Consider the following 27565-nt stretch of genomic DNA (forward strand, 5'->3'; position numbering starts at 1 on the left):
TGACGATGTCGTACCCACAGCAACGATTAAAACATTCCCAAACCAGAAAACGTGGATTGACGGCAGCATTCGCGTGAAACTGAAAGCGCGAACCACTGCTTTTAACCAGGGCAAGGTGACCGGAAGCATGACCGAATACAAACAGTGTAGCTATTCTCTCCGCAAGGCAATCAAACAGGCTAAGTCCCAGTACAGAGACAAAATCGAGTCGCAATTCAACAGCTCAGACACAAGAGGTATGTGGCAGGGTCTACAGTCAATCACGGATTACAAAAAGAAAACCAGCCCCGTCGCGGACCAGGATGTCTTGCTCCCAGACAGGCTAAACAACTTTTTTGCCCGCTTTGAGGACAATACAGTGCCACTGACACGGCCCCCTACCAAAACCTGCGGGCTCTCCTTCACTGCAGCCGAGGTGAGTAAAACATTTAAACGTGTTAACCCTCGCAAGGCTGCAGGCCCAGACGGCATTCCCAGCCGCGTCCTCAGAGCATGCGCAGACCAGCTGGCTGGTGTGTTTACGGACATATTCAATCAATCCTTATCCCAGTCTGCTGTTCCCACATGCTTCAAGAGGGCCACCATTGTTCCTGTTCCCAAGAAAGCTAAAGTAACTGAGCTAAACGACTACCGCCCCGTAGCACTCACTTCCGTCATCATGAAGTGCTTTGAGAGACTAGTCAAGGACCATATCACCTCCACCCTACCGGACACCCTAGACCCACTCCAATTTGCTTACCGACCCAATAGGTCCACAGACGACGCAATCGCAACCACACTGCACACTGCCCTAACCCATCTGGACAAGAGGAATACCCATGTGAGAATGCTGTTCATCGATTACAGCTCAGCATTTAACACCATAGTACCCTCCAAACTCGTCATCAAGCTCGAGACCCTGGGTCTCGACCCCGCCCTGTGCAACTGGGTCCTGGACTTCCTGACGGGCCGCCCCCAGGTGGTGAGGGTAGGTAACAACATCTCCACCCCGCTGATCCTCAACACTGGGGCCCCACAAGGGTGCGTTCTGAGCCCTCTCCTGTACTCCCTGTTCACCCACGACTGCGTGGCCATGCACGCCTCCAACTCAATCATCAAGTTTGCGGATGACACTACAGTGGTAGGCTTGATTACCAACAACGACGAGACGGCCTACAGGGAGGAGGTGAGGGCCCTCGGAGTGTGGTGTCAGGAAAATAACCTCACACTCAACGTCAACAAAACAAAGGAGATGATTGTGGACTTCAGGAAACAGCAGAGGGAGCACCCCCCTATCCACATCGACGGGTCAGTAGTGGAGAAGGTGGAAAGTTTTAAGTTCCTCGGTGTACACATCACGGACAAACTGAATTGGTCCACCCACACAGACAGCGTTGTGAAGAAGGCGCCGCAGCGCCTCTTCAACCTCAGGAGGCTGAAGAAATTCGGCTTGTCACCAAAAGCACTCACAAACTTCTACAGATGCACAATCGAGAGCATCCTGTCGGGCTGTATCACCGCCTGGTACGGCAACTGCTCCGCCCACAACCGTAAGGCTCTCCAGAGGGTAGTGAGGTCTGCAGAACGCATCACCGGGGGCAAACTACCTGCCCTCCAGGACACCTACACCACCCGATGTCACAGGAAGGCCATAAAGATCATCAAGGACAACAACCACCCAAGCCACTGCCTGTTCACCCCGCTATCATCCAGAAGGCGAGGTCAGTACAGGTGCATCAAAGCAGGGACCGAGAGACTGAAAAACAGCTTCTATCTCAAGGCCATCAGACTGTTAAACAGCCACCACTAACATTTAGCGGCCGCTGCCAACATACTGACTCAACTCCAGCCACTTTAAAAATGGGAATTGATGGAAATTATGTAAAAATGTACCACTAGCCACTTTAAACAATGCCACTTAATATAATGTTTACATACCCTACATTACCCATCTCATATGTATATACTGTACTCTATATCATCTACTGCATCTTGCCATCTTTATGTAATACATGTACCACTAGCCACTTTAAACTATGCCACTTTATGTTTACATACCCTACAGTACTCATCTCATATGTATATACCGTACTCTATACCATCTACTGCATCTTGCGATGCCGTTCTGTACCACCACTCATTCATATATCTTTATGTACATATTCTTTATCCCTTTACACTTGTGTGTGTATAAGGTAGTAGTTGTGGAATTGTTAGGTTAGATTACTTGTTGGTTATTACTGCATTGTCGGAACTAGAAGCACAAGCATTTCGCTACACTCGCATAAACATCTGCTAACCATGTGTATGTGACTAATAAAATTTGATTTGATTTGATTTATTTAACCTTTATTTAACCAGGTAGGCCAGTTTGACAACAAGTTCTCATTTACAACTGCGTCCTGGCCAAGATAAAGTAAAGCAGTGCGACACAAACAACAACACAGAGTTACACATGGAATAAACAAACGTACAGTCAATAACACAATAGAAGAAGTCTATATACAGTGTGTGCACAGTGTTTCACTTAAAAGACACACCCTATCCCTTAGCCCTCAAATTAGGTGGACACCTCTGATGACGTATCATGACGTCTGACGAGTATACACTTGCAGGGCAAGGGGCGAGGGAGGAAGGAATGATTTTTAAATGGACCGCCCTCCAAGATGGCGACAGGGATTCCCCCAAGGGCATAAGGCAATGGTAAGTGGAGGAGGGTGTGTCTTTTAAGTGTTTGGACCGCAGCCTAAGAGACAGAGTTAGAAGATGATGAAAATGGTTGTCTCCTCCCTCAGAACACGTTAAGATATGGACATGCTCTTTGGAGGGATATAACATCGCAAATCAATTGCGCTAACAACCCCATTCTTTGTTCATGCTTTGTTTATGCAGGGTCACAACATGTCAACATGTAACCTTATGTGAAAAAAGAGAGGGGGATAGTTTATTTTTTGAAATATTTAACCCTTATTTTACCAGGTAAGTTGACTGAGAACACATTCTCATTTACAGCAACGACCTGGGGAATATTTACAGAGAAAAGGAGAGGGGAGGAATGAGCCAATTGGAAGCTGTGGATTGTTGAATTCGTTAACCATCGCTGAAATGTCTCTTGAGTAGGTACAGTTGAAGTCGGAAGTTTACATACACTTAGGTTGGAGTCATTAAAACTCGTTTTTCAACCACTCCACAAATTTCTTGTTAACAAACTATAGTTTTGACAAGTCATTTAGGACATCTACTTTGTGCATGACACAAGTAATTTTTCCAACAATTGTTATTTTACTTATAATTCACTGTATCACAATTCCAGTGGGTCAGAAGTTTACATACACTAAGTTGACTGTGCCTTTAAACAGCTTGGAAAATTCCAGAAAATTATGTCATGGCTTTAGAAGCTACTGAAAGGCTAATTGACATCATTTGAGTCAATTGGAGGTATACCTGTTGATGTATTTCAAGGCCTACCTTCAAACGCAGTGCCTCTTTGCTTGACATCATGGGAAAATCCAAAGAAATCAGCCAAGACCTCAGAAAAAAAATTGGAGACTTCCACAAGTCTGGTTCATCCTTGGGAGCAATTTCCAAATGCCTGAAGGTTCCGCGTTCATCTGTACAAACAATAGTACTGAGCGTCATACCGCTCAGGAAGGAGACGCTTTCTGTCTCCTAGAGATGAACGTACTTTGGTGCGAAAAGTGCAAATCAATCCCAGAACAACAGCAAAGGACCTTGTGAAGATGCTGGAGGAAACAGCTACAAAATATCTATATCCACAGTAAAACTAGTCCTATATCGACATAACATGAAAGGCCGCTCAGCAAGGAAGAAGCCACTGCTCCAAAACCGCCATAAAAAAGCCAGACTACGGTTTGCAACTGCACATGGGTACAAAGATCGTACTTCTTGGAGAAATGTCCTCTGGTCTGATGAAACAAAAATAGAACTGTTTGGCCATAATGACCATCGTTATGTTTGGAGGAAAAAGGGGGAGGCTTTTCCTACATCATTGATACTTATTTAAACCGCCTGCCAACTTTTAGCTCTCTCTTCATGTAGATGGAAATGATTACTGTGTCCATATAGATAAGAGTGGATCAGGGTTTAGATGAGTGCTATAGATCAGCTGTATGAGGGAGTATATAGACATCAATGCTATGGGCTTCCTGTACTCTGTAGATGGAGCAGGAGCTGGATACCTTACACAAGAAGAACGCTCAACAGGAACTGGACATCGCTGAGCTGAAGCTCAAACTCAACACCACCGACAAGGAGATGCACAAGGGACTGCAGAAGGTATGTAGTGTGTGAGGGAGAGGGATACCATTTTACTTTGAGTGCATGGCAGGTGTTTATATTTGTGTTTTTATTCCCTGAAGAGGAAACTGGCCAAAGACGGCGTGGTTCACCATGCAGACAACGTCAAGATCATGCAGGTGACAGACAAGACTTTTCATAAAGGACTGTTGGAGTGCCGCACACAATAGTCCTAGAATTAGTGACCACAACTTTATTATACACCCCAAATCTATAGGCTGTTTGTTCTGTACTATTCTGTGACTAACTGATTGGTTGATTCATTCATTCATTCATTGATTGCTACAGGAGAATGTGACTCTGATCAGAGAGATCAACGACCTGAGACAGGAGTTGCGTCTGGTGCGTTCCCAGGTCCACGACAAGAGTCTGAGAAAACAGGGCAAGAAGCAGACCAACACTCTCAAAGGTGACCTGTTTCTCTCTTATCTGGACTGATTTACAGTAAAGACAACTGATTGCAGCTTTCATTGGAAAGAGTCTGTAGGATAACTTTTACCATGTGGGACAACCACCTCACTTCATGAAGTCTATATTCATAGAGGTGCTTGAGGTTCTCTGTTTCATCGTTAAGTTTTTTTCCTAGTTCGGTCACTTGAAAAACTCCTATTTCTAAGTTATCCGCATCTAAAGTAGCTGCTCAGTGAGCTGACTTTGTCTCCGCCCCCAGCGCTGCTGTCTCCCAGGGCCAACCCCAGTAACATGGTGGTCCGTCTGAACCAGGTGGGGGACCGCATCGTTCAGCTGCAGCGCCTGGAGATTCACAGGCTCAGGGAGGAGATCCAGGTCCTGATGAAGATACACCCTTATAGACCCCCCTCCACCGCCAAGCTACCCTCCCTCCAAATCAACTCATAACCACCTTCAGACCCCCCCCTCCACCACCAAGCTACCCTCCCTCCAAATCAACTCATAACCCCCTTCAGACCCCCCTCCACCGCCAAGCTACCCTCCCTCCAAATCAACTCATAACCACCTTCAGACCTCCCCCCTCCACCGCTAAGCTACCCTCCCTCCAAATCAACTTATAACCACCTTCAGACCCCCCCCCCCTCCACCGCCAAGCTACCCTCCCTCCAAAATCAACTCATAACCACACCCAACCCCTCCATCCAAACCAATTTCTAGGGACTTGAAAATAAAAAGGAGAGCAATTCATATTTGAGTGTTAATATAGCATAAATATATATATTTTAAATGAGATTGGAATTTCCAAAAGTGAATGGAGGGTGTTATTGGCAGGGTCAAATCAAAGCTGTCAGACTGGAAATTATGGATTTTTTATGACAAACTATTAATTAACAAGAACAAATGACATTGTTGTGCATGCAAAACAGTCTACTCCTATAGGCTTATCAGTAGGCTAGCATATTTGTTTTATTAATGCGAGTGCGTGCGTTTTTACGGGACCTGTTTGTCAACTGGTAGGATATTCCTTCTTATTATCACCATAATAATGGGAAGTGGCAAAAACGGTAAGCCTATCATTCTCTAGACTTTAAAAAGTACTGGGAAAATCTATTTTGTCTGTCTGCTAGGTGCTATCCCAACGGCGCACACCCCCTTCACGAGAAGTGTTTATAATTTAAGGCTGGCGCGCGGGCTTTCCCCATGGGACGCCAGCGAAAGGTCGCGCGCTGCTCTGTAGCCTACGGATGCGCTTTCCCCTCCCAACCGGCGTCGCCTCTGCGTGCGGTGACCACACCTGCAACCGGGAAAGTCCGCTAGACCTGCGCACGGTTCAGTGAGAGCGAGAGGCACACACAATCACCATCACCATCGGAGGCTCCACATCGGAGAAAGGTAGTCAGTCTAGTCAGGATTATGTTGATTATTGAGACTATACTGTTTCAAACCGTCCTTTCACGCACCAAACGCGCGGCATATGGTTTGGATTTGGAAATACCTCCCGGCGCAGGAACGAAGATTTGTGGAGTCGTTCCGTTTCGGGGATGAATAGCGACAGGGAATGTGCCAGCACCACGCACAGGTAAACAGCATATAGACAGAATACAAATGCTAGACAGTGCATGGATCACACACTCGATTTGATGAAGCCGAGCCACCTGAAGGTGACTAGGCTATATAACTTTCTTGACATTGTTCCACCTTTTATAGTTCGGTTCTAGGCTAGCTACTTATTTGAATTATCAAGCAAGATATTTGAGCTGAATATAAATAGCCTAGTTTACTGTCATAACGTGTCATTATGACAGTGTTACGTATGACAGCCATAGGTAATGTGTTGCTGTATGTTTGTTGTCACCATACTGTTGAGACAATCATCCCATAGAGCCAGAGTAGTCTACATTGGAGAGTTTAGCTCACTGCAGTTGCCACATTGAATACAAATAGCCCTTTGTATTTTCTTAAAGACTCAAAGCATATTTTCTGATAGATTTCTCCCATGAAAGGACAGTGAAGCTCAAAATTTTAGAATTTGTTAACATTTAGTAGTGGGAAATTGGTCACTTACTTGGTCCACCCCCTCATAAAGGTATTAATTTCCAGAAGTTTAATTATGGTTATTAGCTGTTTGACTGAAATTTGAATTCATTTTTTCGAGCCTGACTTGACCCTTGACCATAAGAGATATTAAACATTGCATTAAAAAACAGTAATGTATTTAAAAACAAAAACATACTCCTGACTATTCTTACATCCATGATGCAAATAACACAATTATAGTTTCATATATTTTCAGACACATTTTGGTGAAACTGTAAAGACTGAAATAGCTGAATAAATATGAACTTTTATTGCCAGACAGAATGGGTGTAACAGGTTTTGTGGAGGACTGAACTGTTCAGTTTTTTAAATTTATTCAGGCCAACCAGGATTTCCTATACTGTAACTAGTTCCTGCTAATGGCCGCAATCTCTAAACACTGCTGTAGCTATTTCCACTTGTATATACCATACAAAACTAAAGTCACTGATGTTGTGAAAAATCCATCTAGCATATTCTTGTGTAACAGTAAATAACTATATCTAGGAGTGACCTCTCCATTGTAGTTCCCTGCTATCTCATGATCTACATACATAACATAGTCTCACCAATAAACTAAAAGGCGAGTGAGGGAAGGAGTGAGTGTGTGTGAGTAAGCGCATGTGTGTGTCAGCGGAGGCTGGTGAGGGGAGGATGGCTCATAATAATGCCAGGAAACCATGTGTTTGATGTATTTGAGAGAGCACAAGAGAGAGGGTGAGTGTGAGAGAGAGACAGAAGGTGAGAGAGCGAGAGAGAGAGAGAGAGAGAGAGTGTGGAACCCAGCCCTGTGAGGATCAGGTTCTATCTGGAACCCAGCCCTGTGAGGACCAGGTTCTATCTGGAACCCAGGCTCCTGTTTCTCACAGAGCAGGGATGTTTGAGTATGTTGAAGGCCGCCTCCGAACCCATACTAAAAAAATAATAATAATAAAAAATGGCGAACAACAAAAGGTAAACATGTTTATTGTCGTCAGCAGAATGGACCGAGGCAGGGGGACGCGAGCGCATGTTAATTGGTGATTTGATTAGGGTTTTAATATTGGAGCTGTGCTCAATAAAGGCAGGCAGGCTCAGGCTGGCCACTACAGAGAGGGGAGTGTACATCTGAGGGGGCAGCTATAGGAGAAACTATCAGCAAAACCACACTAAGGACAGGAAACAGTCTGCATTCAAGAGAGGAAAATACTGTATGCTAATGAAAAGTCAAGTGCAAAAAAATGTCAGACTCGGTTTAGATAATGTTGTGTTGGTGCTCTGTTTCTTTTTTCAATTCTGTTCTTATCTATTCTATTCTTCTTTCCATCCAGTTTTTGACTGATGCAGGCAAGCTACTGTAGAGCCAGGTGTCTGAGGTCTCGGCAGGGAGTCAGTGCAAGCTGAGAGGGGTAGTGACATCACCGTCAACATCACTAGGTCTGCTGAAGAGAGATTGAAAACAACATCAGGAACCGGGAGAGGTGGGGGGAGACACGTGTTTCCCTGTGCTGTTAGTTGTATTAGTATTTGCTATCAAGCCCACAGTCCACAATTCAAATAGCATTAAGCCCAACTGAGTTGGTGAGTCTGCCAATTGTCCTCTCACCGTGCCTGGCCACAGAGAGGGTCCCGAGGCCCCTGACTGGCTGTACTGTGACAGGAACATAGACACTGCCTGAATAATGAACCATTCAGAACCTCTCTCTCTCTCTCCACCCGCCACGCCTCCATCCAGCCCTGCCTAGCCTCATCCCCAGACGCCTGCCTGCCTCCAGCCCCTAGCAGCACCAGCCTCCCGGCCCCCATGGAGCTTGGCACTGATGCCCAGCGCAAAAACAGATGGTGCCAACCCTGACCCCTCTCATCACCCGTGGAGAACACCCATTGACAGGAACAGGAAGAGGAGGCACTGTTGCCACGGCAACTCCTGGCCACACATCCTCTCCAAGGGCCTCAGTTAACACATTCACACAACAGGATCTCGGCGAGGACCCCGTTTGTGTCATAGTCAGCTAACTCATTGCCTGTGAGACTTCAACACGACCAGACTTTTTTTCTGTAGGCGTCCCATTCCATGCCTGCTTGGCCTGTATGAGAATGTGCTGATGGACCAGTGCAGGAACGTGACATCAGTTTACTGAAAGCCAATGAAACTCCATCCTGTCAGGGACTGCTCCTCTTTCCCTGCTGGCTGGCCTGGGCTCTCAGGCCTGTATTAATTATTAAAGGGACCCCTCAGTACTGCTGGTAGCTCTAAAGGCCTCTTTAAACACCTGCTGATTGGAGGGAGTGGTGTGTCGGTACAAACCCTCCAGAGAGGAAGTAGGGACAAGCCGTTTCAGCCGTTTGACTGCAGATCAAAGCAAAGCCTCTGCAACTGTCTGGCTCCCTTGGCTTTCATCTCCTCCTGTCAGAAGTAAAATAACTACCATTTTGTTTCTTTTTTACTGGATATTATGTTATGTGAACCCGTTAATACTTGATCTACAGACTGATTATAATGTCAAATTCCTATTTTAAAAGAACAGAACTTCAACATAAAATTAGACACTAATGACTTGGTGGGATGAATTCAGCAGGGCCAAATAACATGGGGAATACAGTGTCCATAAAGCATAGCTCCTCTGTCGAGTCGACCAACAGACCGACCTTCAGACCTTTTCAAAAACTCTGAACCAAAAAGAGGTCTTAGTAACTGATTCTCAAGGTTTACGATTATCTGTGGGATTTCATCATCATTATCACAGAGAATTTGCATAACTGAAATATGCTGCTCTGCATATAACCGTCATCAACCTTGCTAGGTGCTGCAGACGTTTGGGGGAAGTCATTGTCTGCCTCTGTGCCTGTCTGCTAAATACAGAAGAGACAGACTAGAGAATAGCTCACACAGAGGAGCAGATGATGAAGGTATTTATGATGAGGCCTCTGGTATCTGAGTGATGTGAAGGAGAGGTCCTATCAGCTCTGATAAGAGAGCAGGCAGAAAGCCTCTAGAGAGGAGAATGAGAGAGACTGCGTGTGCGTTAGTGCTGAGCGAATAGTGCTTTTTGAAGTCGGTTCGGTTTAAAACAAATAATCACGTTTTTCAATTTTGGTTTCGATAAATACAAAATATTCGTTTTTTAAAATTAATTATGAAATATGAGCTTGAAATAATTTTTGAGCTTTTGAATTGAAATTCCAAAGCCAAATATTGAGAACAATCAATTGTCTCTAACACAGAATAAAGCAATGAATGAGCCCCATGATGTGACTGCCAATTACTGCTTAGCACTTATTAACAATAATGAATTCACATTACTATATTACTACATTTTTTTATTTAATTATTTCATTTCTTAAGGTCGTCATCTCATCTCTGCTCAGGCAGTAGCAGCCAGACGACCATCTAGCATTATCCCTGTGCTCCCCAACGAGCCAAGCTCCCTGGCCTTAGCTAGCGAAAAGGGTAGCCCCTGATCATTGGGTTGCCACAGCTGCCCACGCTGCAGAGCTGTCTGCTACAACTGTCAATCGGTTAGTAAAGCTATACGTCCCAAACTGTCTGTCTATCTCTGTTGTTGCTGTGTTGTACATTCCTCTCTCATGCGGTCTGTGTGCAGCTCCAGGAAGAATAGGCTAAATAGATTCTGGTCATTGTAGTTTAACAGGGTTGGGGAGTAGTGAACTACATGTAGTTCAATTAGGAATTTTGCAGTAGCTTGGTGGTGGTTGAGCTAAATTCAAAATCTTGGTAGTGTTTTGAGTAGTTAATAAATGTTTTGCGGTGTAGCTAACTACTGAAACTACACACTACTTTTTATGCAAAAATAAAATATGGGTGAAGTAAGCAAGAATTTCTTTTCATTTTTGGCATCAGACCTGCCTAATTTTCACTTGAAATATAGTTGTGTTTAATAGCTAAATTGCACATTCTGTTACATTTTGTTTTTATCGCTTTGGTACTATTTTCACAAGCATGTGGTGAATTTGATACATTTTTTGTACAAAACGCCGAATTAGTCAGTTGTAACTTTGTGCATTCATTTTGTTTGTAGACATCTTTCACCACACAACCATTGATCCCAAATATAAGGTTACTGTGAAATATAATGAGTATATAACGACACAAGGCGAGATTCAGATGCAGACACAGGAGGCAGATGGTTCGAGTCTCTGATATTTATTTAACAACGAGGGAGGCAGGTCGAGGACAGGCAAGAGTTCATAACCAGGTCCAAACGGTACAGGGCGGCAGGCGGGCTCAGTGTCAGGGCAGGCAGAATGGTCAGGCAGGCCGGCTCAGTGTCAGGGCAGGCAGAATGGTCAGGCCGGCTCAGTGTCAGGGCAGGCAGAATGGTCAGGCCGGCTCAGTGTCAGGGCAGGCAGAATGGTCAGGCAGGCCGGCTCAGTGTCAGGGGCAGGCAGAATGGTCAGGCAGGCCGGCTCAGTGTCAGGGGCAGGCAGAATGGTCAGGCAGGCGGGCTCAGTGTCAGGGGCAGGCAGAATGGTCAGGCCGGCTCAGTGTCAGGGCAGGCAGAATGGTCAGGCAGGCGGGCTCAGTGTCAGGGGCAGGCAGAATGGTCAGGCAGGCCGGCTCAGTGTCAGGGGCAGGCAGAATGGTCAGGCAGGCGGGCTCAGTGTCAGGGGCAGGCAGAATGGTCAGGCAGGCGGGCTCAGTGTTAGGGCAGGCAGAATGGTCAGGCAGGCTTGAGGTCAGGGGCAGGCAGAATGGTCAGGCAGGCGGGCTCAGTGTCAGGGGCAGGCAGAATGGTCAGGCAGGCGGGCTCAGTGTCAGGGCAGGCAGAATGGTCAGGCAGGCGGGCTCAGTGTCAGGGCAGGCAGAATGGTCAGGCAGGCGGGCTCAGTGTCAGGGCAGGCAGAATGGTCAGGCAGGCTCGAGGTCAGGGGCAGGCAGAATGGTCAGGCAGGCGGGCTCAGTGTCAGGGCAGGCAGAATGGTCAGGCAGGCGGGCTCAGTGTCAGGGCAGGCAGAATGGTCAGGCAGGCGGGCTCAGTGTCAGGGCAGGCAGAATGGTCAGGCAGGCATGCTCGAGGTCAGGCATGCAGAATGGTCAGGCAGGCGGGCTCAGTGTTAGGGCAGGCAGAATGGTCAGGCAGGGGGGCTCAGTGTCAGGGCAGACAGAATGGTCAGGCAGGCATGCTCGAGGTCAGGGGCAGGCAGAATGGTCAGGCAGGCGGGCTCAGTGTCAGGGGCAGGCAGAATGGTCAGGCAGGCGGGCTCAGTGTTAGGGCAGGCAGAATGGTCAGGCAGGCTTGAGGTCAGGGGCAGGCAGAATGGTCAGGCAGGCGGGCTCAGTGTCAGGGGCAGGCAGAATGGTCAGGCAGGCGGGCTCAGTGTCAGGGCAGGCAGAATGGTAAGGCAGGCGGGCTCAGTGTCAGGGCAGGCAGAATGGTCAGGCAGGCGGGCTCAGTGTCAGGGCAGGCAGAATGGTCAGGCAGGCTCGAGGTCAGGGGCAGGCAGAATGGTCAGGCAGGCGGGCTCAGTGTCAGGGCAGGCAGAATGGTCAGGCAGGCGGGCTCAGTGTCAGGGCAGGCAGAATGGTCAGGCAGGCGGGCTCAGTATCAGGGCAGGCAGAATGGTCAGGCAGGCATGCTCGAGGTCAGGCATGCAGAATGGTCAGGCAGGCGGGCTCAGTGTTAGGGCAGGCAGAATGGTCAGGCAGGCGGGCTCAGTGTCAGGGCAGACAGAATGGTCAGGCAGGCATGCTCGAGGTCAGGGGCAGGCAGAATGGTCAGGCAGGCGGGCTCAGTGTCAGGGCAGGCAAAAGGTTAGAACCGCGAGGACTAGAAAAACAGGAGATTGGAAAAACGCTGGTTGACTTGGAAAGACAAGACTAACTGGCAACAGACAAACAGAGAATACAGGTATAAATACACTGAGGGTAATAGGGAAGATGGAGGGGGGTGGAGACAGGACAGGTGAAACAGACCAGGGTGTGACAGAGTACATTGGTTTTATCACCAAAACATAAGATAAGGATATCTTCTCATTTTAGCTGTTTTAACAACCAGTTAATCCAATAGCAAAAAGTGCTAAAATGCATGTCTCAAAATTGCCCTTTTGAAGTGCTGAAAGTAATATGCTACATGTACTGTAATTTACAGTACATTACACTGTTTTGGGCTATACACTTGCACTACCCATCAAAATGTACTGAATCACATTTCCATAATTTCTATCATCGGTGTGATCATTGAATACATCTTCAACAATCATTGATGCAATTTTATTTATTTATATATATACACAGTGCATTCAAAGTATTCAGACCCCTTGACTTTTTCAAATTTTGTTATGTTACAGCCCTATTCTAAAATTGATTAAATCGTTTTTTCCCCCTCATCAATCTACACACAATACCCCATAATGACAAAGCAAAAACAGTTATTTTTTTACATTTTAGAAAATGTATAAAAAAAGGAAATATCACATTTACGTAAGTATTCAGACTGTTTACTCTGAACTTTGTTGAATCACCTTTGGCAGCACCTTTGGTATCAAGCCACGTACAGGGTTGTCCTGGAAGAAAACTTGCTTCATTCTGCTCTGACAATGTTCCCCAACTCTGAGGATTGGATTTTCCAGCAGGACAATGCTCCATGCCACACAGCCAGGTCAATCATGGTGTGGATGAAGGACCACCAGATCAAGACCCTGTCATGGTCAGCCCAATCTCCAGACCTGAACCCCATTGAAAACCTCTGGAATGTGATCAGGAGGAAGATGGATGGTCACAAGCCATTTAATAAAGCAGAGCTGCTTGAATATTTGCGCCAGTAGTGGCATAAAGTCACCCAACATCAATTTGAAAGACTGATGGTGAGCATGCCAAGACGCATGAAAGCTGTGATTGAAAATCAGGGTTATTCCACCAAATATTGATTTCTGAACTCTTCCTAAGTTAAAACATTAGTGTTGTTTAAAAATGAATATAAACTTATCTTATTTGCATTATTCGAGGTCTGACAACACTGCATATTTTTTGTTATTTTAACCAATTGTCATTTTTTGCAAATAAATGCTCTAAGTGACTATTTTTAGTTGGAATTTGGAAGAAATGTTGTAGGTAGTTCATTGAAAACAACATTTTCATTTTACCCAAACACATACCTATAAATAGTAAAACCAGAGAAACTGATAATTTTGCAGTGGTCTCTACATGATACTATATATCTACATGATACTATACTGGACACTAATATGGAGTTGGTCCCACTTTTCCTGCTATAACAGCCTCCACTCTTCTCTGTAGGCTTTCCACTAGATGTTGGAACATTGCTGTGGGGACTTGCTTCTATTCAGCATGAGAGCATTAGTGAGGTTGGGCACTGATGTTGGGCGATTAGGCCTGGCTCGCAGTCGGAGTTCCAATTCATCCCAAAGGCATTCGATGGGGTTGAGATCAGAGCTCTGTGCAGGCCATTGCGCATGGTGATCTTAGGCTTGTATGTGGCTGCTCGGCCATGGAAATCCATTTCATGAAGCTTCCGACCAAACGTTATTGTGCTAACATTGTTTCTAGAGGCAGTTTGGAACTCGGTAGTGAGTGTTGCAACCGAGGATAAATTATTTTTTAGACGCTGCTCGCTTCAGCACCCGCCGGTCTTGTTCTGTGAGCTTCGCTCCTGAGCTGTTGTTGCTCCTAGAAGTTTCCACTTCACAATAACAGCACTTACAATTGACAGGGGCAGCTCTAGCAGGGCAGAAATTTGACGAACTGACTTGTTGGAAAGGTGGCATCCTATGACGGTGCCACATTGAAAGTCACTAAGCTCTTCAGTACAGGAAATTCTACTGCCAGTGTTTGTCTATGGAGATAGCATGGCTGTGTGCTCGATTTTATACACCTGTCAGCAACTGGTGTGGCTGAAATAGCCGAATCCACTAATTTGAAGGGGTGTCCACATACTTTTAGCCATTTAGTGTAGTTTGAATGTAGTGAACTGCTTTTTCAAAGTAACTCTAGTTAAGTGAACTATATTTTTCTTAAGGGTAGCTTAATGTCTTTCAGTGTGAAGTAATTGGTAGCTTGGCAAACTATATTTTCAGAGTAGCTTCCCCAACTCCGGTAGGTAATTACCACGTTTTCTGCGCTGAACTAGGTTGAATATTTGCCTATTGAAAACTCCCTACAGCATCTCACAGTTCGTTCTTGATTTGATGTCTCTCGTGCTGGATAGGATTTCTCACTAGAGAAATGGCACGTTGAGCTCACAAGAAAACCAAACTAAATGGAGTCGGTTTGGATTACGTTGGGGAATTCAAGTAATTGAACCAACGTCAATCAAATGGTTGTTTAATAATCAGAAAATGTTTTTGTTAATCGCTCCGCACTAGTGTGTGTGTGTGTGTGTGAGAGAGAGAGAGAGAGAAAATAATGTGTTTTTTGGTATAAGAGAGAGAAGCCAATTATATACAGTGGGGAGAACAAGTATTTGATACACTGCCGATTTTGCAGGTTTTCCTACTTACAAAGCATGTAGAGGTCTGTCATTTTTATCATAGGTACACTTCAACTGTGAGAGACGGAATCTAAAACAAAAATCCAGAAAATCACATTGTATGATTTTTAAGTAATTAATTTGCATTTTATTGCATGACATAAGTATTTGATCACCTACCAACCAGTAAGAATTCCGGCTCTCACAGACCTGTTAGTTTTTCTTTAAGAAGCCCTCCTGTTCTCCACTCATTACCTGTATTAACTGCACCTGTTTGAACTCATTACCTGTATAAAAGACACCTGTCCACACACTCAATCAAACAGACTCCAACCTCTCCACAATGGCCAAGACCAGAGAGCTGTGTAAGGACATCAGGGATAAATTGTAGACCTGTACAAGGCTGGGATGGGCTACAGGACAATAGGCAAGCAGCTTGGTGAGAAGGCAACAACTGTTGGCACAATTATTAGAAAATGGAAGAAGTTCAAGATGACGGTCAATCACCCTCGGTCTGGGGCTCCATGCAAGATCTCACCTCGTGGGGCATCAATGATCATGAGGAATGTGAGGGATCAGCCCAGAACTACACGGCAGGACCTGGTCAATGACCTGAAGAGAGCTGGGACCACAGTCTCAAAGAAAACCATTAGTAACACACTACGCCGTCATGGATTAAAATCCTGCAGCGCACGCAAGGTCCCCCTGCTCAAGCCAGCGCATGTCCAGGCCCGTCTGAAGTTTGCCAATGACCATCTGGATGATCCAGAGGAGGAATGGGAGAAGGTCATGTGGTCTGATGAGACAAAAATAGAGCTTTTTGGTCTAAACTCCACTCGCCGTGTTTGGAGGAAGAAGAAGGATGAGTACAACCCCATGAACACCATCCCAACCGTGAAGCATGGAGGTGGAAACATCATTCTTTGGGGATGCTTTTCTGCAAAGGGGACAGGACGACTGCACCGTATTGAGGGGAGGATGGATGGGGCCATGTATCGCGAGATCTTGACCAACAACCTCCTTCCCTCAGTAAGAGCATTGAAGATGGGTCGTGGCTGGGTCTTCCAGCATGACAACGACCCGAAACACACAGCCAGGGCAACTAAGGAGTGGCTCCGTAAGAAGCATCTCAAGGTCCTGGAGTGGCCTTGCCAGTCTCCAGACCTGAACCCAATAGAAAATCTTTGGAGGGAGCCGAAAGTCCGTATTGCCCAGCGACAGCCCCGAAACCTGAAGGATCTGGAGAAGGTCTGTATGGAGGAGTGGGCCAAAATCCCTGCTGCAGTGTGTGCAAACCTGGTCAAGAACTACAGGAAACGTATGATCTCTGTAATTGCAAACTAAGGTTTCTGTACCAAATATTAAGTTCTGCTTTTCTGATGTATCAAATACTTATGTCATGCAATAAAATGCAAATGAATTACTTAAAAATCATACAATGTGATTTTCTGGATTTTTGTTTTAGATTCCTTCTCTCACAGTTGAAGTGTACCTATGATAAAAATTACAGACCTCTACATGCTTTGTAAGTAGGAAAACCTGCAAAATCGTCAGTGTATCAAATACTTGTTCTCCCCACTGTATGTGTGTGTTTCTATTGTTTTCATCCAGCTCATATGTCACCTCAATTACTGCCTTCTATTCCTGTTATACCCGTCAGTGGCATCAGGTCCAAACCTGCTGGGATTTAATTAGTGACTCAACAACACAAACACTGTACCCCCCACATACACACACTGTACACCTCGTATACACATCCACCTCATAATTATGAACTGAAACGGCGTGGAGAAGCGGGAGTCCAATATACACAATGCGCTCTGTTATTTAGTATCCCTTCACTTCACACCTAATGTGAACACCTTATGACTCAGCTGTACTGTGTGTCATATCTCAGTGTGATGATCCCTGTGTGTTGATGAGGACTCAGCTCAACCTGCTGCTTGGAGGCTCAGACACACTAGTAGTGTTCTGTTTGTGTCAGCAGACTAGACCAGGTCTGTTAGAGGACAGTTGTAATTCCTGTCAGAGAGCTGCTGGTGCTCTGTGCTCGCCTCGCTCAGTGCCTCGGCTCGCGCTATTGACTTTGATTAGTAAAGGGGCTGTCAGACTTTTAAAGACAAGCTGTCTGTGCCCTGACCTTGAGAGTCGCTGGGACTACAGGGACAGCCCATTGATAAAAGGAGTCATACTTGAGCCCTGTTGTGAGGGGGACTGTAGTCAGCGTTGCTCTGCCATCTTATAAATATCACCTCGCAGGGGAATGAACAGGAGGTGGCACACAACACAGAGGACGAGAGCTGGGCGGCTAAACTAGCCTACGAGGAGGTGGCTAAACTAGCCTACGAGGAGGCGGCTAAACTAGCCTACGAGGAGGCGGCTAAACTAGCCTACGAGGAGGCGGCTAAACTAGCCTACGAGGAGGCGGCTAAACTAGTCTACGAGGAGGCGGCCAAACTAGCCTACGAGGAGGCGGCCAAACTAGCCTACGAGGAGGCGGCCAAACTAGCCTACGAGGAGGCGGCCAAACTAGCCTACGAGGAGGCGGCCAAACTAGCCTACGAGGAGGCGGCTAAACTAGCCTACGAGGAGGCGGCTAAACTAGCCTACGAGGAGGCGGCCAAACTAGCCTACGAGGAGGCGGCCAAACTAGCCTACGAGGAGGTGGCTAAACTAGCCTACGAGGAAGCGGCTAAACTAGCCTACGAGGAGGCGGCTAAACTAGCCTACGAGGAGGCGGCCAAACTAGCCTACGAGGAGGCGGCCAAACTAGTCTACGAGGAGGCGGCCAAACTAGCCTACGAGGAGGCGGCCAAACTAGCCTACGAGGAGGCGGCCAAACTAGCCTACGAGGAGGCGGCCAAACTAGCCTACGAGGAGGCGGCTAAACTAGCCTACGAGGAGGCGGCTAAACTAGCCTACGAGGAGGCGGCTAAACTAGCCTACGAGGAGGCGGCTAAACTAGCCTACGAGGAGGCGGCTAAACTAGCCTACGAGGAGGTGGCTAAACTAGCCTACGCGGTGGCCAAACTAGCCTACGAGGAGGTGGCTAAACTAGCCTACGAGGAGGTGGCTAAACTAGCCTACGAGGAGGTGGCTAAACTAGCCTACGAGGAGGTGGCTAAACTAGCCTACGAGGAGGTGGCTAAACTAGCCTACGAGGAGGTGGCTAAACTAGCCTACGCGGTGGCCAAACTAGCCTACGAGGTGGCCAAACTAGTCTACGAGGAGGTGGCTAAACTAGCCTACGAGGAGGTGGCTAAACTAGTCTACGCGGTGGCCAAACTAGCCTACGCGGTGCTGATCTACATACAGGAGTACACCATAAAGATGCTAGGCCACTATCAGCTGCTAATCTAATTAACACACACTCAAACATAGAAACACACTTCTATTTCACTTTATTTGTCTCTGTCACACACACACACACGTCTAAGAAGGGGTTTTCAGATTGCATTTTCAGCATTATGTTTTGAGTCAGTTCAAACGCCTCTCTCTGCAGGATACCTCTGTTATATGGCAGGATCTTTCATGTTTAGAGCCCTGCTTTAAAGATGGCATATTCAGCAACGTGTCTGTGTGTGTCTGTGTATACATGTGTACATGTGTCTGTGTGTGCGTGCGTGCGTGCGTGTCAGCAGGTGGCTCTAATGTCCCTTGTCTCTCCTCTCCCCAGGTATCCATCAGGCTGCATTTGGTCCCTGAGCTCTGAGGGTTCAGTGACAGGACATCCTCTCAGAGTGCAGTGGACTACCTGATGGGCCCTGTGATCCACCAAGAGGACCTGTAATCAAGTGAGAAGGAACTGTGATCCGGTGAGGTGTCCAGTAATCCATCTGCTGTGATTCACTGAGGACTCTATTGAGATCCACTCAAGGTTTCCAGAGAGAAAGAACGGTGTTCCACTGAGAGTTCCAGTGATATAGCTTGTGTCCTGGTAGAGTTCTCTGGTGAGCGTGTCTGTCAGGCTGGGAGGATCAGGATGCCAGAGCTGGAGGACTTCCCTCCGTCGCGGGGTGGCCAGCTGGCCGGTCCCGACCCTGCTCAGATCCAGCGCAGTGTTCTGGATGAACAGGTGGAGCTGTGGTGGTTCCGGGACCCAGCCAAGTCTCTGCTGTGCTACTGTGTGGCGGTCCTCCTCATCCTGGGCTGCGGCCTGGGTGGCGTGCTCCTCCTCTCCACCACCACCAGTTTCTCCAGTGACTGGCGCATGGGAGCGGGCATGGCCCTGTGTCTCTTAGCCCTGGCCGTCCTCCTCAAACAGCTCATGAGCTCGGCCGTGCAGGACATGAACTGTGTGCGGAGTCGCAGGCGGATCGATATCCTTAAGAGCGGAGGGCTGTCGGATCTGTTAGTGGTGCTTATTACGGGGCTGTGTCTGGTGGTCTGTGGGGCTGTGCTGCTGAAGCTGGCTTTGGAGCACCACATGCCCCAGCCGGGCGTGGCCCTGAACGATATGTACATCTCTGGGGTGGTGTTGTTAGCTGGAGGGGGGGCAGCGGTAGTGGGGGTAGGGGTGTACACAGGGGTGGTGATGCTGCTGGAGAGGACCAGGCCGGGCCAGAGGTTTAGGGACAGGGCTGTGGGGCTGTTCACTATCTCTGGACGACACATGGACCAGGGTAGGAGGGAGACCACCTCTAGCCTGGCTAACCTCATCTGACCTGACCACCAGAGACATGGGATGGGACAGGTAGCCCAGACAGGAGATGACTGCGACACTCATATGGCCCAGATTTGATCTGTGGGAGATGCGCACTGGGGGAGGGTTGGAGCTTATTGGCCAGCTCTGGTTTGAGGTATGTGGCCTTGTAGTTTCTGGGCCACGTTTGTTCTGAATGTGGGCCACATCCACCTTGCTGTCAGGGAGGGACCAATGGACATCACTTTTGAAAATGGCATTTTAGCATAATGGCCTTCTTGGAAAGCCACTATATGTTCAATGAGTTGTTGATTACCACAGCAATGGACTTTTGCAGGATCATGAAATAGCATGAGGAATACAGAGCTGTGTCAACACATTCTATTTTTATGGTTCAAGCATGGGCCATTTTATGAGCCCAGCAGAGCACCATTCTATGATGTGGAATGAAGAGAATACCAGTGACTGCACAGACACCAGACACTGAACACAGTGCAGAGATAATGATTCATAATGTGTCCAATGTAATAATAATAATATCATCCACTACAAAGCAGCAGGTGAAAAAGCTGCTGTAAGGAATAATCATATCATAGAATAATGTACCCAGCATCTCCAAACTTAATCAAAGTGATCAATGACACATTTTGTCACCTTTTCATGTCACAGGTTTACAGCAGTGTTGGGTGGTCAAAGGCCTCCATAAGCAAGCTGTGTCATCACTCACTTTGCTTTGCAACGCTTACCAAGAATCTGAGGAGAACGTCCTGCATTGTTGCCATGGTTAAAGGGTACAATGTGGTTTCATTAAACAAAGCGTCTATGTGCTTGGATGCTGTTCTTGGATTTAAGTTGCTGTGTGTTTGTGTGTGTGTGTCTGGCCCTCGCACCTCCTTATCAGGCAGTGCATGTGAGCGGCCTGTTGCTCAGAGACAATAGGGGTCACTGAGGCGGCCATTGTTGTTGTACTGATGGTTGGGCACTGGGACAATGGACAGGCTGTGGATCGTAAAAGGGCTGGCATCGCCCAGTACGGCTCACCCTTACCACCCTCTCTCTCTCACACACACACACACACACAGCATCGGCAGTGACTGTGCAATGAGCCAGTACAGCGTGCAATCCCTAATTGACAAGGGACTGTTCTTGGTCTCTGCTGTGCACTGCTATGCAGGACATGCCTTCTAGGTGGTGCCAGGTATGTTTGTGTACGTATGATAGAGAGACGACAGCCACAAACAGTGATGAGAGAGAAGCCAGACAGTGAGAGAGAGAGAAAGAGCTACAGACATGTTCAACGTGAGCTCCTGATTTATTTCAGTTTTTTTGTTTTTAGAATGAGAAACACTCAAATCTAAAAAATAATTAAAGACAAGACGTGACGAACAACAACTCTATTCAATCAGAATAGAAAAAAGTCACTTTGCGCCTCAAATTAAGAAGTCTTGACTCGCTAGCTAGCTACACCACAAAAACCTAGCCAGCAGGCTAACAAGCCAGCCAGAACAAACCTAGCAAGGGGAGTTAATACAACTACATCAAACGACCAAACTGAGTGAGTAAACCAAAAAGGAGCACGGACTCTAACTTTAAACATCTTCTGTTTTTTCGGTGTGAAGATTTTTCACTTTTTTTGCCGGTTTCTGAGCTAAATTAGAGCTAGCTAACAACAGCAGCAGATAAACAAAACCGGTTGCCAAGGCAACGGTGCAGCAAAACAGAGCAGCAGTAGTAGCAGGCACCATGTCTCCACTCCCCCTCAGCGCTGAGTCCATTCTCTACCCTCCAGAGGCCAAAAATGACAAGGAGGAAAGCTTTTAAACAAAAACTACTAAAGGGGAGGCCAGAAACCCTTTTCGCAGATCTCTACAAAAACGGTAATGTGAGTAATCTCATCTTTCTCCCTGACCAACCAAATGCATGGCGCTCAGCAGTCTGCTCTCACTACCCATCCATAAAGAAAGAAAGAATCTGTAATGGGTGGAAGCTGAAAGTCAAATAGACAGACGACCCTGACAGCGCCATGATAACAATTAACCTCTACAAGACTGGGACTGTCATGGTGCAAAGTAACCTTAGGCTGTTTGAAACAGACTTTCAGACCATCAAGGAGAGAGAAACTCCACCAGCACCACCATCACCCCCACTCTCCCCACCCAAAAAGGCACATCCAGCACCTCTCTTCCCACCATAGTGGAGGACACGCCCAAGGAGGAGAGCGACCCCCTCAGTGCAGAGCAGGCTCAGGCCCTCCTCACCACCATGGCTGCCATGAGGGATGAGTTCACCAAACTGGAGGGGGAGGTGGTCATGCTCAGGGAGAGCGTGAGCAAACAGCAACCAGACATCCACACCTTAGAAGAGCTCCTAACCAAGGTGCGAACAGAGCAGGACAGCAGCCTTGCAGGACAGCTGAAAGAGGTTCAGCAAGAGAGAGACGGACTCAAGAGAGAGCTGGCTGATCTAACAAAGGAGGTGAGAGAGCTCCAAAAAGACAGGCAGAGCAGTACAATCTGACCACACTAAGAGAGGAGCTGCAGGAGAGAAAGAGAACAGAGGACAGGCTGCAGGAGAGAAAGAGAACAGAGGACAGGCTGCAGGAGAGAAAGAGGACAGAGGACAGGCTGCAGGAGAGAAAGAGGACAGAGGACAGGCTGCAGGAGAGAAAGAGAACAGAGGACAGGCTGCAGGAGAGAAAGAGAACAGAGGACAGGCTGCAGGAGAGAAAGAGGACAGAGGACAGGCTGCAGGAGAGAAAGAGGACAGAGGACAGGCTGCAGGAGAGAAAGAGAACAGAGGACAGGCTGCAGGAGAGAAAGAGGACAGAGGACAGGCTGCAGGAGCAGCTAGATCACCACTCTATGACCTGGCCTCACACAGCAGAGGAGCCCACCTCAACCAGCCAGGCCTCCCCAGCCCTGCCTGCTGCACACCTCACCCCAGCCCACAGAACAGCCTCCCACTGACAGCAGCACCGGCACTGACCAGCCACACACCAGCTCCAACACCCACCAGCCCCCACTCTACCCCCTCCAGTCCAGAAGAAACACTGGCTGACATGGTCCTGTTGATGGACTCAAATGGGAAGTTTGTTCAGGAGATTAAACTTTTCCCTAGACACAAAACGAGAAAGATGTGGTGCCAACAACACAGTGCCATGGAGCTGCTTGATAAGGCCCAGCTCGGGTCGCCAAGCCACATAATCATACACACCGGAAGCAACGACCTGCGTGCTCAGCAGAAGAGGGTGGCGACTTCACTACGGGGAGTGATTGAGAAGGCCTCCGCAATCTTCCCCAACTCAAGAATCATAGTGTCAACCCTTCTACAGAGGAAGGACTTCCACCCTGCCACAATCCAAAGAATAAACGCCAGCCTCTCCCAGGACTGTGCCTTGCGACCCAATGTACACCTGGCCCACCATCCCACCCTCCATCTGGACTGTCTCTATGACCATGTTCACTTGTACAGGGAGATAGTCCCCATCCTTGCCAAGACTCAAGGACGTTGCTTTAAACCGCAACCCAATCTCTCAAACTAGGAACAGCGGAGCAATCTCCACCCCACCGAGATAACACCCCGGACCAGAACTCTGGACCCCCCAGCCACGGCCACAGCACCAACCACCAACCACAGCCAGCGCGGCACAGACCCACCCAGACGAGGCCTACCACCGCAGACCCACACCTGGAGGAGCCAAAACCCTGCAGACAGAGCTATGCACAGTCTGTGAGAGGAGCAACTGGCCCAGCCTCCACCAATCAAATGAGTGACATTAAACAAATGCTGAGTATTTTATGCTCACGTGATTGGCCGAGGGTCATGGTAAGATGAGCACAACAACTCCACCATCCTCACACTACATCCACGCAAGTCGCATGACACAAATGCTATCTTAAATGATAAACAAATAATATTTGCATAATAAGAGTTTACGTTAATTGAAAAATCCTATTTTAATAGTTCTTGTTGGATTGTGAGTGTATATCATTTTGAAGGGAAAGAAAAAAACAGTTATGAAATCTTTTTACGTTGCATGTTGGAATTTACAAGGCTTGAATTCCTCTGCTTTTGGGCTAAAGAGCAGAAACCCAGATTTCCTGAAAGAAATTGATGATGTTGATATTGTAGTACTACAGGAAAATGGTGCAGAGTTGATGTTTCCACTGGCTGTCCACTAGGTTATAGGGAGATAATTGTACCATCCAGCAACTTAAAAGGAATCACAGTGCAGAGACTCAGGGGGAATGCTAATATGGTATAAATCTGAACTAACTAATTCAATTGAATTGATCAAAACAGGAGAATTCTTATCTGGTTAAAAATCAACAAAGAGGCTATCTTAACAGATAAAAACGTCTTCCTCTGTGTCTCATATTTTCCCCTCAGAGTCACCTTACTTCAATGAAGAGAGTTTCTCCATTCTAGAGGGGGAGATTAGTCACGTTCAGGCCCAAGGCAACGTACAGGTCTGTGGAGACCTGAATGCTAGAACAGCAGAAGAACAAGACACGATTAACAGTCATGGGGACAAACACCTACCAGGAAGCAACAACCTTTCCTGAAGCTCTGTCGATCACTGTGTCTGTACATAGTCAATGGTAGGCTAAGAGGGGACTCTTTTGGTAGGTACACCTACAGCTCATCCCTTGGCAGCAGTACTGTAGACTACTTCCTCACCGACCTAAACCCAGAGTCTCTCAGAGCCCTCACAGTCAGCCCACTAACACCTCTCTCAGACCACAGTAAAATCACAGTGTATCTGAGAAAAGCGAAACCCAACCATGAAGCATCACGGCCCAATAAATTACATGGTACTAAACAGGCCTATAGATGAAGTGCAAACAGTACAGAAATCTACCAAAAAGCAATTAGTAGCCAAAAAATACAATCTCTCCTGGACAATCTTTTAGCCTTAACATTCTCCTAAAGCAATGAAGGTGTACATTTGGCCGTTTGGAACATAAACTTTAGATTTGACAAATTAGCCTCCTTGGCTAATCTAATGAAGCATAAGAGCAAACCAAAAAGAATAGATCATGAAAATGGGTTGATAATGATTGGAGAAATCTCAGAAAGTTATTTTAAAAAACAGAGAACCAGACAACAAAAATATTCGCCGTCAATATGGGGAAACAGTGAAGCAATACAAACACACCCTAAGAACAAAAAAGGAACAGCACATTAGAAATCAGCTGGATGTAATTGAGGAATCCATAGAATCAAACCACTTCTGGGAGAATTGGAATAAATTAAACAAACCTCATCATGAGGAATTGGCTATCCAAAAGGGGGATATGTGGAGAAATCACTTTGCCCAGAACAACAATATATACAAGAAAAATTACAAATCCTTGAATCAGCAGTCAGACTATCAGAATCCTGTGGATACCCCAATTACAGAAGACATTTTTTGGGGAAAACTATGCACTCTCCAACCCAAAAAGGCCCGTGGAGCTGACGGTACTTTAAATGAAATGATCAAATATACAGACCACAAATTCAAATTGCTATACTCAAACTCTTCAACATTATCCTCACTACAGGTATTTTCCCCAATATTTGGAACCAAGATCACACCAATCTATAAAAATGGAGACAAATTTGACCCAAATAATTACAGAGAAATTTGCATTAACAGCAACTTGGGGGAAATTTTCTGCAGTATCATAAATAGCAGACAACATAATTTCGTACAAATGTACAGCAGACCACATTTACACCCTCCACACTAATAGACAAACAAGTAAACCAAAACAAAGGCAAAATATACTTGTGTTTTGTAGACTTCAAGAAAGCATTTGATTCAGTTTGGCAGGAAGGTCATTTTTTATAAACTAATAGAAAGTGGTATTGGAGGGAGAACATGATGTTATTAAATCAATGTACACTAAAAACAAATGTGCGGTTAAAATTGGCAACAAGCAAACAGACTTCTTCTCTCAGGGACTTGGAGTGAAACAGGGCTGCCCAATAAGTCCAACACTATTTAACATCTACATTAATGAATTGGCAAAAACATTAGAAGAATCGGCAGCACCTGGTCTCACCCTCTACAACACTGAAATCAAGTGTCTACTGTACGCAGATGACCTGGTGCTGCTGTCTCCCACTAAGGAGGGTCTGCTGTACGCAGATGACCTGGTGCTACTGTCTCCCACTAAGGAGGGTCTGCTGTACGCAGATGACCTGGTGCTACTGTCTCCCACTAGGGAGGGGTTACAGCAGCATCTAGATCATATGCACAGGTTCTGTCGGACCTGGGCTCTGACCGTTAATCTAAAAAATAACTAATATAATGATATTCCAAAAAAGATCTGGAAATCAGGATGACAAATATAAATCCTATTTGGACACAGTTCTATTAGAACACACCAAAAACTACACGTATCTAGAACTAAATATCAGCAACACAGGTAGCTTTCACATGGCTGTGAATGAGCTGAGAGACAAAGCAAGAAGAGCATCCTATGCCATTGAAAGAAACATTAAAATTGAAATTCCAATTAGAATCTGGCTCAAAATGTTCCAATCAGTTATAGAACCAATTGCTCTATATGGCAGCGAAGTATGGGGTCCGCTGTCTAATAATGAATTTACTAAATGGGACAAACATCAAATCGAAATACTGCATGCTGAGTTTTGCAAGAATGTATTGCAAGTGCAAAGAAAACCTTCAAATAACGCATGTAGAGCAGAATTGGGCAAAAAAAACTCCTTGCTCGAATAGATAAAGAGCCATCAAATTTTACAACTATTCCATCACACAGCTACAATGTCAAGAGATGAAAAAAGAGAAGAGTCCCCTCAGCCAGCTGGTTCTGAGGCTCAGTTCACAAACCCAAACCAACCCCATAGAGCCTGAAGACATCACTCAGAAAATCTGGCCCAACCAAATCATCACAAAGCAAAAATAAAAATATATCACCTATTGGAAAGACACCACAAAAAAATCTAAGTAAACTTCAATGCTATTTGGCTCTAAACAGACAGTACATGGTGGCAGACTTTCTGAACACTGTGACTGATAGAAAACTGAGGAAAACACTCACTAGGTACAGACTCAGTGAGCACAGTCTGGCTATAGAGACCGGTCGTCACAGACAAACCTGGCTGCCCAGAGAGGACAGGCTGTGCTCACTCTGCTCCAGGGGAGAGGTAGAGACAGAGCTGCATATCCTATTACACTGTGACAAATACTCAGACCTAAAGATAATTTTTCTTTCCCAAAATTATCATTCAGTACAAAGAATTTGAAACTCTAAAAGATGAAGGAAAATAAAAAATATTTATTGGGTGAAAAGCCAAAATGTGCAGTTATGGCAGCCAAATATGTGTCCTCCTGCCACAACCTGTGAAAAGTGCAATGTAATGTCAATAATATTTCCAATTTAGTTTTGTTTTGGCTTTCATACCATGTCATGTGGCTTCTCAGTCATGTTGAGACTGGTCTACTACCATTGCTTTTATGTATTGTTATTCTCATTAATATTGTTGTAGTTGCTGTTAATGGTAATCCCATTTCCACTACTACTACTATTATTATTGCTGTTGGTCCCACCATTTTTGCTATATGTATACTTTGACAATGTAAGTCATTAATCTTGCCATGTCAATAAAGTCTATTGAATTGAATTGAGAGAGAGAGAGCCCTCAGGTCCAGTTCCCTGACTTTCATTTGATAACATCTCACTGATAGAGATGGAAATAACCA

At 46.3% G+C, this 27565-nt stretch overlaps 1 protein-coding gene across 3 annotated transcripts; it reads left to right on the forward strand.

Moving 5' to 3' along the window:
• The first annotated feature begins 5882 nt into the window (after positions 1–5882).
• LOC139541541 (transmembrane protein 125) lies at positions 5883–27490 on the forward strand. 3 transcript variants are annotated; one of them, XR_011668361.1, is made up of 4 exons: positions 5888–6286; positions 8094–9178; positions 18886–23676; positions 24241–27490. XR_011668361.1 is itself a non-coding variant. In XM_071346295.1 (3 exons), exon 3 carries the CDS (start codon positions 19192–19194, stop codon positions 19870–19872), a length of 681 nt encoding a protein of 226 aa, XP_071202396.1. In that variant the 5' UTR covers positions 5888–6286; positions 8094–9178; positions 18886–19191; the 3' UTR covers positions 19873–27490. The 3 variants fall into 3 exon arrangements, 2 of the variants coding, with proteins under 2 accessions (XP_071202397.1, XP_071202396.1); XM_071346295.1 differs by having other exon boundaries at positions 18886–27490; XM_071346296.1 differs by lacking the exon at positions 8094–9178 and having other exon boundaries at positions 5883–6286; positions 18886–27490.
• Positions 27491–27565: the final 75 nt, after the last annotated feature.

The sequence above is a fragment of the Salvelinus alpinus genome, chromosome 16 (genome assembly GCF_045679555.1).
Source record: "Salvelinus alpinus chromosome 16, SLU_Salpinus.1, whole genome shotgun sequence".
Classification (NCBI taxonomy): Eukaryota; Metazoa; Chordata; class Actinopteri; order Salmoniformes; family Salmonidae; genus Salvelinus; species Salvelinus alpinus.

Bases quoted from the DNA above. Each gene is read 5' to 3' on its own strand.
- LOC139541541 (XM_071346296.1), top strand. From the start codon at position 19,192: ATGCCAGAGCTGGAGGACTTCCCTCCGTCGCGGGGTGGCCAGCTGGCC.